General features: G+C 40.3%; 1 protein-coding gene across 1 annotated transcript in view; it reads left to right on the top strand.

Moving 5' to 3' along the window:
* The window catches only part of slc35b4 (solute carrier family 35 member B4), a 31,174-nt gene extending 16,948 nt beyond the window's left edge, over positions 1-14,226 (top strand). Inside the window, exons 7-10 of the mRNA XM_060842706.1 lie at positions 2,783-2,892; positions 4,439-4,514; positions 6,454-6,529; positions 10,209-14,226. Of these exons, the coding sequence (XP_060698689.1) occupies positions 2,783-2,892; positions 4,439-4,514; positions 6,454-6,529; positions 10,209-10,446 (500 nt within the window). The 3' untranslated portion in view covers positions 10,447-14,226. The remainder of the gene's footprint in view (positions 1-2,782; positions 2,893-4,438; positions 4,515-6,453; positions 6,530-10,208) is intronic.
* Positions 14,227-14,792: the final 566 nt, after the last annotated feature.

Raw genomic sequence — 14,792 nt, 5'->3', positions numbered from 1 at the left:
AGAACTCTACTAGAGGAGAGAGAAAGGGCACAAGTCTCCCAGAGGATGACAGGCAATCCATGTGGGACATGTGGTGCATGGTTTGTACCATATGTTATAGACACTAATGCTATGAGCAGGTAATTTATTTTAAAAGAGAAAATTACAGACTGAAAGAAACTAAGCAGATGCTAGGGGACAGAGGAGGAAAGTTCAGAGTGACAACTTTTCTATAATGGGACCATCATAGAAAAGCCAGCAATTGCATAAGTAACAAATCTGTTTGAATCATGTAACTGATATCAGTTACAATAGAACTGATGGACTTAAACAAGTGGGAATGTTTATATACTTTGGGAGGGTTAATGTAGACTGAAGTTGTCAAAAAAAAACATCAAAATCATTGAACTGCTTCAGTGTTTGGAGGAATAAGCAAGATATTGAAGGCCAAAGATATTTTAATAAGTGCAAAGATGAGTGTTTTTCAAGCAATGGTTGAAAATTATGTGTCATTTTTATATGGACCTGTGAAAGGTTGATGAGCAAAAGATCTCAAGAATACATGTGAGCGGATTGAGGGGCTACTCTTGAGTATCCACATGTAAAGAACAAAGAATGAGAAAATGAGAGCATGCCTTTGAAATAATATAGATTCTTGTACAGAAATCTCAAGAAAGAAAACTGCAATTGCTTGGACACATCTCTGAATGGAAAGAATAATAACTTTAATATCCTGTTATATGAGATACATAGAGCAAGAAGGAGAGGAAGATCAAGATGGAAATGTCAAAACTCATTTGTAACAGTATAGTCTATAGATAATTGAAGTATCCAGTCTCATAGTTAACTGAGAGCAATGGAATAAATTCATTCATGTCTATTACCACTGTTGAGCTAACAGTAGGCAATTTATTTTTTACATAATAGTTTGAATGGATCATCCATGTTGGATTGAATCTCTCTAAGAGAACATTGAGAATTGGCTTCACAGTTAGGACTATTAAAAGATCTCAACTGCCTGAATTGGAGCACTGGGGCATTCATAGTTTTAACTTTACGATGCATTTTTAAAAACTTGTGTTGTTTTACTTCAGTTCTGCTGTAAAATATGCCAACCGTGTTTTGAGGACCTGTTGAATTTTTTAGAAGGTTTTGATAAGAATTCTGGAGAATATGTATTTTTTGCCCAGTGAGACCAAGTTACCGATTAAATATAGTGTGAAAGTTTTTTTTGGCCTGTACTCTGTCCCGATAAGATGCCCGTAGAGATGTACCCAGTACAACTGCCATTTTCATTTCTGATACCAACCACCCCTCATGACATTTTAACGTGATGGATGTCCCTAGTTGTTCATTGTAAAAATGCATTGAATCTGGTAAATCAAGTAGGTCATAGGTTTGAGACATGCATTGAATTGTGTTGGTTGCTGTTGACTGCAGCAGTAATGAAGCACATTGATTGGCCCCACAGTGTCTGACCACCAGGTAGGGTTATTTTTTTTTTATCGATATCTGTCTGGGAGTATGCATATTAGGAACACAAGACTGAGACTGTAATGAGAACTATAACACTTAAGCTCATCCGATATTCTGCAGCGGATGTCTTTACATGCATTACGTGTCATTCACCCATCACCCTGTGGATCTGATTATACAATGACTCAATTTTAAAATTCTTATTCTTGTTTACAGATCTCTCAATGGCTTCAACCCTTCTTATCTCTGTAACATTCTACAAACCTCCAACATTCACAAACTTTCAATTCTGTCCTCTTGCAAATTCCCTGATTTTAATCAATTTACCATTGGCAATATTGTGCTTTCAGCTACCAAGGTCATAACTGTGGAATTTTGTTCCCTTGACAGCTCAGTGGGTCAGTGATTAGCGCTGTTGCCTCGGGTTCCTGCCTCTGGTAACTGTCTATATCGAGTTTGCATGTTCTCCCTCTGTCTGCATGGGTTTCCTCCAGATACTCTGGTTTTCCCCCATAGTCCAAAGATGTGCAGGTGGGGTGGATTGGTCATGCTAAATTGCCTGTAGTGTCCAGGGATGTGCAGGTTAGGTGGAGTAACCTTGCGAAATGCAAGGTTGCGGGGATAGAGTAGAGGAGTGGATCTGGATGGGATGCTCTTTGGCGGGTTGGTGTGGACTCGATGGCCTTCTTGAACACTGCAGGAATTCTATGATTCCTACCTTTTTTTTCCTTTCTACCCATTTCCTTATTTAAGACAATTCTTATGACCTACCTCCAGAATCAAGTTAGTGGCTGTCTGACAGATCATCTCCTTGTACGACTTGCTGTTGAAATTCTGTTTGATAACAATCCTGTAACTTGTTATAGGACATTTTGCTATGCCAGAGGTGCTATGTAAGTGCAACTTGCTTATCCAATTATGCACCTCCCAACAAGCTCCTGGGTTGATTTTCCAGAAAATGGAATGACCATTTGGCAAAGTCCTGAAGGGGTAGCCACTGTCAAGGAAACCAGTGGCTTCAGATGCAGGGAGAGAATGATGTTGGGTTGGGTTGAAATAGAAAAAAAAACTCATGCATATACTGAAGGCAGAAGCTTGAACACCCCATTGTAATTTAAGACAGCATTTTCACATAGATACTCACCAGATCAAGAATTGTCCAAGGATTTGGGATTTCAAAACATTTCTTAGTGACTGTCTCCATTTAAGTATGTTGAGTGTTTAACGACACTGTTACATTGGTCACCTGTTCATGGTATATCTCTTGTGGGCATACTAAATGTCTCTTTAAATCATTAAAACATTAATGTTTTTTTTTATTCTCCAGGTATTTTAATGCTGACTTTTGCACTCTTCATGTCAGCTAGAATGGGACTTTTTCAAGAGACATTATATAAGCAGTATGGCAAACACTCGACAGAGGCATTGTTTTATAATGTGAGTAATGATTTCTTACTAATGATAACTTGTTTCTGACTTCGCAAATATTGAGATGATGTTCCCTGTGCTGTGCTGTGCTGTGCAGTGATGTATTGCAAGTTTTTTTATTATTCAGAACAAGTTAAGAATTACTGGAATTGGAGGCTGTAAATGTGGCCAATGTTAGCTTTTTTATAAGATGATTAATTTTATATTAGACTTATTCTAAGAAATAAAATACAAGTTACCACAGTAATGGACAAGTGAATGTTTAATTGTCCTTGGTTATCAAATTATTTGAATTCAATATTAACTCAAGATCCAGTGAAAACATCAATGATTCAAATCTAAATGACAGAAATGGAATAGATAGACATCACCTATTAGATTTACGTGAAACAGTATCATTGTGTTATCCACTGCTGCACAAGTTAAACTTAATACTGTTTCCATTACTAGAAGGTGTTTTCATAGCCACCACATTTCTCATAGCAGCATATTTTGCAGCTTTCATTTCCCACTATACAAGGATATGACAAGGAATACAAGATAATGAGTGGAATAGATGGAGTCAATAGCCAGAGACTTTTCCCCAGAGCAGGAATGACTGGTACGAGGAGTCATGGTTTTAGGATATTCGGAGAAAGTTATAGAGGAGACGTCAGAGGTAGGTTCTTTACGCAGAGAGTTGTGAATGCATGGAATGCATTGCCAGCTGTGGTGGTGGAAGCAGAGTCATTGGGGACATTTAAGCGACTGCTGGACATGCACATGGATAGCAGTGAGTTGAGGGGTGCGTAGGTTAAGTTACTATATTTTACATTAGGATTAAACCTTGGCACAACATCGTTCTGTGCTGTGCTTTTCTATATTCTGTGTGCTATGACAAATCCATGATAGCAAGACAGATTTTAAGTGAATTATGTTGCTATCAACTACCGAATTTTGGGTCATTCCAGTCATATCCGAGCTAATGCCTGAATCACTTTCCATTGTGTGTGAGGCCATTCATGGAGCGGTCCTCTCGGATTGGCTGAGAATTTCTGTTAGAATTAAGTGCAGCTCACTGCAACCCTTTTAGGACAGGTAGATCAGGCCTACTGGTGCTAGACAAAGTTTGGCCCCTCTTACATCCAATCAACTTAGATCTGATTCTCAAGTATGGGTGATCATGATGGACAGGGGAAAAGTAGAATGAAAAATAGAGAAATGCTAATTACGTAATGTAGTTTGAAATGCTTAAGTGATGAAGATCCTTTTATTTAGCTTAACTATGCAATGTGAAATTTTGGGACTGTGTCTGAAACTTTATTTCTGCTACACAATGTTTTTATGTGTATGTTCTTTATGCGACTGCTCTGGAACCTGTTGAGCTTATCTCTGAGTAAAAAGTTACAGGTTTCAATCATGTTCCAGAAGCTTGAGCACATAGTCCATACTGATACTTTTGTCAACTATAGTGCTGCACTAACAGAAGTGTCAGCATTTAGATGAGACATTAAACTGAGACTGCATCTACCTTCAGCTTATTGAGGTGCTCATTGTTACCTTTCTCTCCATTCAGCATTTCCTGCCATTACCAGCTTTCCTCTTATTTGCTTCTGACATTTACAATCATGGAGTTCTCTTCAACCAATCTGGTAAGTACCATTTTTAAAAAGAAAATCTAGAATTCCTGCATTGCAGAAGCAGCCATTCAGCCCATCAAGTCTGCACTGACCCTCCAGACAGCATCCCACCATGACCCATCCTCCTAACCATGCATTTCCCATGGCCAATCCACCTAATCTGCATATCTTTGGACTGTGGGAGGAAACTAGTCACCTGGAGGAAACCCACCAGATACTAGGAGCAAACCCCACACAGACAGACCCCGAAGGCTGGAACTGAATCCAAGTCCTTGGTGCTGTGAGGCAGCAGCGCTAAGCCACTGCTCCTGAAATGTTGTTGCACTTACATTTTACTTAGAAAACATATTACTATTGGATTGTAAATGATGTATATGAAATGGAGTGCTTATTCAACAAATGGAAAAGGCTACTTTAATTAGAATATGGTTTAAAGAGGCTTCCCCAGGTGCTAAAAAGTTGAGGCACATGAAAGTTGGACTTATATTCCTGATCTGACCTGCATTGTTGGTGATTTGAGGTATTTGATCAGCAGGAATGTTGAAATGGGAGGCACCACTGAGGACACAGTGCTGATACCTGGGAGTGAGTTACAGACAGTGTAATTTAATCAATTGAGTTGGTTTACGTATAACATAATTATGGAACCCTAGAAATGAGCTACAGACTGCAATTGAATGAAGAGTTTAATTTAGATCAGACACCCTTAAGAGATTTTACACAGTTCTGATATACGCAAAAAGGAGGAATTAGAGAGGGTTCAAAAAGATGAAGATCATGCTGGAACTGAGAAAGTACAACTATCAGGGAAGATTTAACTGGTTGGATCACTTTTGTTTAGAAACGACGGGACCACTTTTTATTTAGAAGAGATTGGCAAGAGGTCTTTAAAATTATGAAGAGATTTGACATATTGGACATCAAGAAAATGTTTCCACTAGTGTGCAGCATCCAGACCTAGAAGTCATACACCGTAGATATTTGCATATACATTGACCTTTGAAATCTCTCTCCAAACTCTGTCCAAGACCAAGGTTTAACCTATAAAACTGAGTATTAAATGAACCGCCAGGACAGCTCTAGGTGCTTTTTAAATGTCACCTGCTTCCAACAAAAAGGTCGGATATGTCTCCAACTCCACGAAAGTGAGGACTGCACATGCTGGAGTACAGAGTCAAGAGTGTGGTGTTGGAAAAGTACAGCAGGTCAGGCAGCATCTGAGGAGCAGGAGAGTCGATGTTTTGGGCAAAAAGGGCTTTTGCCTGAAATGTTGACTCTCCTGCTCCTTGGATGCTGCCTGACCTGCTGTGCATTTCCAGCACCATACTCTCGGCTCCACCTCCACCTGTATTGGCTGCTTCAATCCAAATGGCCAGTTATAAGGTACCAGTAAGTAAAAGATGGATTTGTGGGGTGTAAAATGGAGGCTGTCTACTAATGTAAATATGACTTGTAATGGCTGAAAAGCTGTTCAACTTTTATATCAAGCATATGCCAAAATATGAATGTTTGGACTGGAGAAATGGTGTCATCTTGTCTCCCAGGTCAATTCCTATACCACAATTTATAGTATACAGGATCTTTACTAAAACGTAATATAAGGAATTCAAGAGAAAACCTTTTTTTGTAAAACTCAGAATGTGGTGCAAATGTGAAACACATTCCGACCAGGGATAATTGACAGCGTAACGTTACTGCATTTGAATTGAAGCTGCATCAATGGATGAGGAAGAAAGAAATAGAAGGAAATGTTGGCAGGGTGAGATGAAGCAGATTGGGAAGAGATTGATTGCACAAAAATTCTGGCATTGATCTGTTGTGTTGAATAGTCTGTTCTGTCTGTAAAGTTGTGCATAATTCTGTGTGTTTACATTGTCACCTTGTATGTCATATACTATTAAGAATCTGATGTAATGTATAATGCTTTTTGTTTGCTATTTTGTTCCCACAGAACAGATGGAGATTGCACTCCTGGGAATCACTATACCGATCATGTGGTTTTACCTGATACTCAATGTTCTAACTCAGTATCCTTTCCATTGTTGAGAATCGATTCTGATACATCCCTAACTATCTTCAATAAATGGGAAGTATCTCCATTCCTAGGAATTGCGTTTGGAGTTGTATCTTCCCAATTTCTGCCTGCCTTTATTTGGAGTGAATAGTGGATTAGCCTGTGCCAAGTCTGTCATCTCAATATTATCCATAATACACAGCATATTACTCTAGGCCAACGTAATGTCAACTTATACCGATCCAAATCTTTTCTCTTGCACCCTCTATGTCAAATTGCTTACTCATCACTGATCTTGGGCAAATTCTAGGAACTAAGCTGATGTTAAAATAGAGTTTGAAGTATTTATGACAGACATCACTCTATGAAGTAAATCCACTCATTGATAAAAGCCCACCCAATACACTTGTATCCCTTCAAATACTTTAATACTAAATAAAAACAATTATTGCATTCATACTATAGACATGTGGAGACTGTTTAAGGAACAGTTGTTGCGAGTGATGAATAAATATGTCCCTCTGAGACAGGCAAGAAGAAGTAAGATAAAGGAACCTTGGATGACGAGTGCGGTGGAGCTTCTCGTCAAAAGGAAGAAGGTAGCTTACATAAGGTGAAGGAAGCTAGGGTCAAGCTCAGCTCTAGAGGATTACAGGCAGGCTAGGAAGGAGCTCAAAAATGGTCTTGAGTTGAGCCAGGACGGGCACGAGAAAGGCTTGGCAGAACAGATTAGGGAGAACACAAAGGCATTTTACACTTATGTGAGGAATAAGAGAATGGTCAAAGAAAGAGTAGGGCGATCAGGGATAGCATCGGGAATTTGTGTGTGGAGTCTGAGGAGGTTGGGGAAGCCCTAAGTAAGTTTTTCGCTTCTGTCTTTAAGAAAGAAACTAACTTTGTAGTGAATGAAACCTTTGAAGAGCAGGTGTGCATGCTGGAATGGATAGAGATAGAGGAAGCTGGCGTGCTGAAAATTTTGTCAAACATTAAGATTGACAAGTCGCCAGGCCCGGACCAGATTTGTCCTCAACTCTTTGGGAAACGAGATGCAATTGCTTCGCCACTGGAGTTGTTTCTGAGGACTTGAGAGAGGTAAATGTAATTCCTCTCTTCAAGAAAGGAAATAGGGAAATCCCCAGCAATTACAGACCAGTAAGTCTCACGTCTGTCGTCTTCAAGGTGTTAGAAAGGATTCTGAGGGATAGGATTTATGACCATCTGGAAGAGCATGGCTTGATTAAATGCAGTCAACATGGCTTTGTGAGGGGCAGGTCATGCCTCACAAACCTTATCGAGTTCTTTGAGGATGTGACTAGAAAAGTTGATGAGGATCGAGCTGTGGATGTGGTGTATATGGACTTCAGCAAGGCATTTGATAAGGTTCCCCATGGTAGGCTCATTCAGAAGGTCAGGAGGAATGGGATACAGGGGAAATTAGCTGTCTGGATACAGAATTGGCTGGCCAACAGAAGAAAGCGAGTGGTAGTAGAAGGAAACTATTCTGCCTGGAAGTCAGTGGTGAGTGGTGTGCCACAGGGCTCTGTCATTGGGCCTCTATTGTTTGTAATTTTTTTTAATGACTTGGATGAGGGGATTGAAGGATGGGTCAGCAAGTTTGCAGACGACCCAAAGGTTGGAGGTGTCATTGACAGTATAGAGGGCTGTTGTAGGCTGCAGCGGGACATTGACAGGATGCAGAGATGGGCTGAGAGGTGGTAGATGGAGTTCAACCTGGATAAATGCGAGGTGATGCATTTTGAAAGGTCTAATTTGAAAGCTGAGTACAGGATTAAGGATAGGCTTCTTGGCAGTGTGGAGAAACAGAGGAATCTTGGTGTGCAGGTACATAGATCCTTTAAAATGGCCACCTAAGTGGACAGGGGTTGTTAAGAAAGCATATGGTGTTTTGGCTTTCATTAACAGGGTGATGGAGTTTAAGAGTCATGAGATCTTGTTGCAGCTCTATAAAACTTTGGTTAGATCACACTTAGAATACTGTGTCCAGTTCTGGTCGCCCTATTATAGGAAAGATGTGGATGCTTGGAGAGGGTTCAGAGGAGGTTTACCAGGATGCTGCCTGGACTGGAGGGCTTCTCTTATGAAGAGAGGTTGACTGAGCTCAGACTTTTTCATTGGAGAAAAGGAGGAGGAGAGGGGACCTAATTGAGGTATACAAGATAATGAGAGGCATAGATAGAGTCGATAACCAGAGACTATTTCCCAGGGCAGAAATGGCTAACACAAGGGGTCATAGTTTTAAGCTGGTTGGAGGAAAATATGGAGGGGATGTCAGAGGCGGGTTCTTTACACAGAGAGTTGAGAGAGCATGGAATGTGTTGCCAGCAGCAGTTGTGGAAGCAAGGTCATTGGGGACATTTAAGAGACTGCTGGTATGCATATGGTCACAGAAATTTGAGGGTGCATACATGAGGATCAATGGTCGGCACAACATCATATGCTGAAGGGCCTATTCTGTGCTGTACTGTTCTATGTTCTATAATCCTAATCAAAGACAGCTAATCCTTAATAACTTCTTGCATTTGAGAAACGGTACTGGTTTAGGAATATGGAGAAACAGCTGGAGGAGTGGCACTAAAATGCAATGCCTTCCTGAATCGTATGAGCCTAATTTTTATCAGATTTGCTGTTCATAGTCATAGAGATGTACAGCGTGGAAACAGACCCTTCGGTCCAACCCATCCGTGCCGACCAGATATCCCAACCCAATCTAGTCCCACCTGCCAGCACCCGGCCCATATCCCTCCAAAACCTTCCTATTCATATACTCATCAATGTCTCTTAAATGTTGTAATTGTACCAGCCTCCACCACTTCTTTTGGCAGCTTATTCCACACCCTTACCACCTTCTGTGTGAAAAAGCTGCCCCTTAGGTCTCTTTTATACCTTTCCCCTCTCACCCTAAATCCATGCCCTCTAGTTCTGGACTCCCCGACCCTAAGGAAAAGACTTTGCCTATTTATCCTATCCATGTCCCTCATAATTTTGTAAACCTCTATAAGGTCACCCCTCAGCCTCAAACGCTCCAGGAAAAACAGCCCCAGCCTGTACAGCCTCTCCCTATAGGTCAAATCCTCCAACCCTGGCAACATCCTTCAATCTTTTCTGAACCCTTTCAAGTTTCACAACATCTTTCCGATAGGAAGGAGACCAGAATTGCATGCAATATTCCAACAGTGGCCTAATCATGGCAACATGACCTTCCAACTCCTGTACTCAGTACTCTGACCAATAAAAGAAAGCATATGAAATGCCTTCTTCACTATCCTATATACCTGCGACTTCACTTTCAAGGAACTATGAACGTGCACTCCAAGGTCTCTTTGTTCAGCAACACTCCCTAGGACCTTACCATTAAGTGTATAAGTCCTGCTCAGATTTGCTTTCCCAAAATGCAGCACCTTGCATTTATCTGAATTAAACTCCATCTGCCACTTCTCAGCCTATTGGCCCATCTGGTCCAGATCCTGTTGTAATCTGAGGTAACCATCTTTGCTGTCCATACACCTCCAATTTTCAATGTTTAATCGGTCAGTCTAACTGTGAAATGAATTTCACGAAATAGGTTTTCCCAAGAACAGTTTATGAAGATCCGTTTACGAGTGTGTGGAAGAATCTGGTTTTGTGACAGTGTAATGATTTAATACTTTGTCCTTAACCTCTTGCCTTCTCAGATACGTTTGCATCCGTGGTGTTTTTATTCTCACAACAGAGTGCACATCCTTGACAGTCACACTTGTCGTGACACTTCGCAAGTTCATCAGTCTCATCTTCTCTATTGTTTATTTCAAGAACCCCTTCACCTTCTGGCACTGGATTGGGACAGTGGTGGTTTTTATTGGGACTCTCACTTATGCCGAAGTTTGGAAAACGTTTAAGCTGTTGTTCGACAGCAAGAGAAAGGAGCAATAAATCACTTCAGCGCAGTATAACCAGGTCCAGGCATTCAGCCTAAACATTCGATGAAAAGAAATGACTATCAAGAAGAATACATTTTTAATTTATTCCTTTCCTGTGAAAACTCTATTTTTGTAAAGGTATAATTTGTCTACTTGCGTTCCTCTAGTGAATCTTTGGTCTGGACATGTCAGTTCTTTCTATCGGATTTGAATTTATTGCTTAATAAATACATCAAGACACTTGAAGTAATGCTTAAAAAGTACCATAATGATTACTTTTTGTTCAAGTTTGGTGCTATGACTGTTTTTAATTAAATATTTTGTTTGTAAAATTTAGCTTCGCAGCGCTGCTGATTTCACAGCATAGAAACTCTGAGAAAAATATTGGCACGAGATCTGAAAGCACTGATCACCATGATTTGACTGATAGTAGTGCATGCATGCTTGTCATGTACTGACAATGTGTAGTGTAGATAGACTGCTGCCTGATGTAGTGTTTTGGTACTGTTACTACTATTGCACATCTAAATATGTATTCGGTTGCCCCAAGAATCTACCCCAAATCTGTGCTATTTATGTATCTCTATTTAGCTTTCAGGTAAGAGGGTTTACTTGTGACTATATTTTTGCATTATTGTCACTGGGGAAGTTTTAATTTTTTCAGTCAGAAGGCTGTTTAGAGATGAGGAGGCATTTGAACCTTCATGGTTCATGTTGACCTTGAGCGTATCACCAGATTTTTGTTCCCCGGAAAAAAAAACTCCAGCCCGTTTCTCCACAGTTCCACCTCTTTCCCTCCCACTTTCCAGACTATCACATTGTTCTCTTGGTCTAAATCCTGAAACAAAACGCCAAAAAGCAACCATTCCATGCTTACTTCATGTAAGAATATTTCTAATAATGCATAGAATATCTCATGGTACACCTTTGTTCTTTCCCTTGGAGTCTGGGGTCTTTGTCTGGTCCAGTGTTCCTACACGGTGCTACCTTGGTGATAACTGCACTGCTTTCTGACAGGTGGTAGGCTGCTGAAGTACACCAGTGGAGGGAAGACAGCAAATGCCTTTCCATAATGCCCTTGAGCAGCTCTGGGATTGAGGGCCTATCTTCAGACTGTAACAGCTCAGCAGCAGCAGTGGCAGAAGTGCCATTGCTGTTATCCTGAAGCAGACAGCAGGTATGTGCTCCACAGAGCTACTTGTATTTCTCCATAGTGGAATTTCAATAATCTATAGATTTTACAGAACAAACTGTTGTCACTATTGTGAGACCCAGCAAATCTATTTGAGCATTGTTTTCCCCAATCATGATGCCCACAAGTAAACTGTCCAAATTCCTATTGCAGAACTGATCCATTATTTGATTTTTGCTTGTGCTGCACCAGCTCATGCAGTGACCATCATTTGTCCAAAAATGTTGTCTTGAATGGGCTGCAAGGTCGGTGCAACTTCCTGCATAATGTACAACTGGATTTCTCCACACTCTTGACAGTGACAAAACCATCAAATAGAGTTTCTACCCTTTCAGTCTTTTCTTTTACCCCATTGAAGTCTCATCTGCAGCAGAACTCATCTGCAACTTTGTGCTTGTCTGAAGAACCTGCTGGTCCACTTCAGAAGTATAACTTCTTTTTCTTTGTCAGTATTGAACTAAAGCCTCCAGTGACATATCCTTTTCAGTCAGAAGGCTGTTTAGAGGTGAGGAGGCATTTGCTACTCCATAGGTGCACTTCTTTCGTGCTTGGGAAGTTTTTTTTCTAGTTTATTCCAGCATCTGATACAGCTAGAGTATAACTCTGTTCCATGTTGAGTGTGTAGCCACTTAGTGTGCTTAGCATTGGGCTGCACATCCAATTCATGGAACTGAACAGACAACATAAAGTTACTGTGCTGTCTTTATCAGATCCATTGAGGGTGAGGTAATTATCCTTTATGATCTCCATGTGCATTAATGGGCATTAATGCCAAATATCAAATGCAATTGAATGCAAGATTGGATGGTGAAAGTGGAATTAAAGACTGGGCTTTTGGTGGATTGGGTTAATAGACTGAGGGTTTGGAAAGTGTTGTGGGATGACCACCAGTTTGGGTGGTGCGATGGGTTAACGTGGTTTGGATGATGAAGTGGGCTAGCATTCAAGATCTGGGTGATGTGCACGTTTAATGGATTGAGGGTTGGGTATTACACTTGGTGAACACACTGAGGGACAGGTCAGTGCAGTGGTCTGTATGGCCTTCTCTTGCCCTTAATTTTTTGGAGTTGTGGAGTCACTGTTTATATGAAATGTTAATTTAATTATCTAGAATAAATGTCAACAACACATACCGTGTAGTGTTTGTACAATGTAATTCAAAGTTTGGGAGAAGATTTGTAGTTTGGGTGCTTGTTGTTGTGGTTCTGTTCGCCTAGCTGGTAGTTTTTGTTGCAAACGTTTCGTCCCCTTTCTAGGTGATATCCTCAGTGCTTGGGAGTCTCCTGTTGGGAGCCTTCTTCCTTGAAGAAGCGCTTCACAGGAGGCTCCCAAGCAGTGAGGATGTCATCTAGAAAGGGGACGAAGTTTTTGTTGCAAACATTATCAGCTCGGCAAACAGAAGTACAATGTAACGTACAAGCACTGTATAGAATTGATTAATTTAGATAGTTAAAAGGTAGAAACTTCAATAGAAAGAAAGGAATTTATCTAAGAAAGAGGTGGATATAGATGTTCTGTGGGAGCACCTCATAACTATTTTTGTGTTGAAAACGTATGATAATAAAAGTTGTGTTACATTCAGTGAATCACTGAATTTTCACGATTCTCAATATTACAAAGACTTGGAGTGAATATCTACATATATTTGTTGCACTTCAAAGGTAATTCATTATGTGAAGCTCTCCAATGTTTACATGAAAGGTGCTGTGTAATTGCAACTATTGGTTTTACACCTGTAGAGGGCTGGTATCTTCAGAAATGCCAGTGGTTATGATTTTGTTAATAGAAAAATCATTGCTCACTTCCTTTGCTCCTGGTCTCCCTTATCCCAGGGTGGCACAGTGGTTAGCACTGCTGCCTCACAGCGCCAGAGACCCGGGTTCAATTCCTGACTCAGGCGACTGACTGTGTGGAGTTTGCACATTCTCCCCGTGTCTGCGTGGGTTTCCTCCGGGTGCTCCGGTTTCCTCCCACAGTCCAAAAATGTGCAGGTCAGGTGAATTGGCCATGCTAAATTGCCCGTAGTGTTAGGTAGAGGGGTAAATGTAGGGGTATGGGTGGGTTGCGCTTCGGCGGGTCGGTGTGGACTTGTTGGGCTGAAGGGCCTGTTTCCACACTGTAAGAAATCTAATCTAATCTAATCTAATGAAACTTGTTTTCATTTAATTATCTGCAAAATCAGTAACCAAAGACCATCACCAAGACTCTATTTTCCAGCAATGTTGCTATGATTTATACAGTTTAAAACTTCTGCCTGTGGACATCCATTTTGTGTGCCTCTCTGCCTTCATAAACTGCTTAGTGGGAGGTATTCCTAATGTGTGATGTCAAATCAAGTTATCCACTATCTGTCTCTGGCATAAAATAGTTTGAAGAACAACTTAAAACTGAGTGGTTAAAAAAGATGTTTTGCCTTATTAGCAGTTGAACCTGTATGATATATCATTGGATAAACCTTTGTTTTGATGAGGCTGCTATTAAGCATATCTCCTTGTCTGAAGTTCAATGGTATGTAATGTATTGAACAGCCTACTTTTTTGAGCTCAGTGTCTCAACCTGCTTTCATCTGTGGTATAGTGCATTGTGTCATCATGTTACCTCAATAAAATGCACAATTTCCTTTATTCAATTTGCTTGTCCAAATTAAAATTAATTTCTGATAGATTCAAGATTCACAGCCAGATCAAAATCAATCGATAGCCCTTCATCATTCATTCTTTATTCTTGCCTTGTTAATTATCTTCCACCTATTCCTTTGCATTTTGTGATTGCAACAAACTTATCAAGAAAGGAGAGAGAGAAAACAGGCCAGTGACTTGTCAGAAATTGCCAGGCAATCTCAAACAAGGCACTTAAACATTCAGACAGAGCCAATGTGGTTTTATGTAAGGGAAGTAACATTTAAAAAATCTCAATTTTTATTTAGATGTGATCAATGGTAAAGAGGAGCCAGGAATGTTTTTTTTATTTCCTAAAGATGTCACATAAATTATTCTGGTGCGTAATGGCCTTATGGAGTAGGGTATTGTTTATGAGCATGAATTGAGGTTTGCAGTAAACAGTACGAATGAATTTCTATGGTTTTTTTTCCCCATTCAGTTATGGAATGTGGGTTTGCTGACTGGGCTGGCATTTTAATTCCTGTCATAAATTGCCTTCAAGAATGT

Source organism: Hemiscyllium ocellatum, chromosome 23 (genome assembly GCF_020745735.1).
Source record: "Hemiscyllium ocellatum isolate sHemOce1 chromosome 23, sHemOce1.pat.X.cur, whole genome shotgun sequence".
NCBI lineage: Eukaryota > Metazoa > Chordata > Chondrichthyes > Orectolobiformes > Hemiscylliidae > Hemiscyllium > Hemiscyllium ocellatum.
The sequence above is the reverse complement of the archived record's forward strand: the minus strand, read 5'-3'. Positions and strand labels throughout refer to the sequence as shown.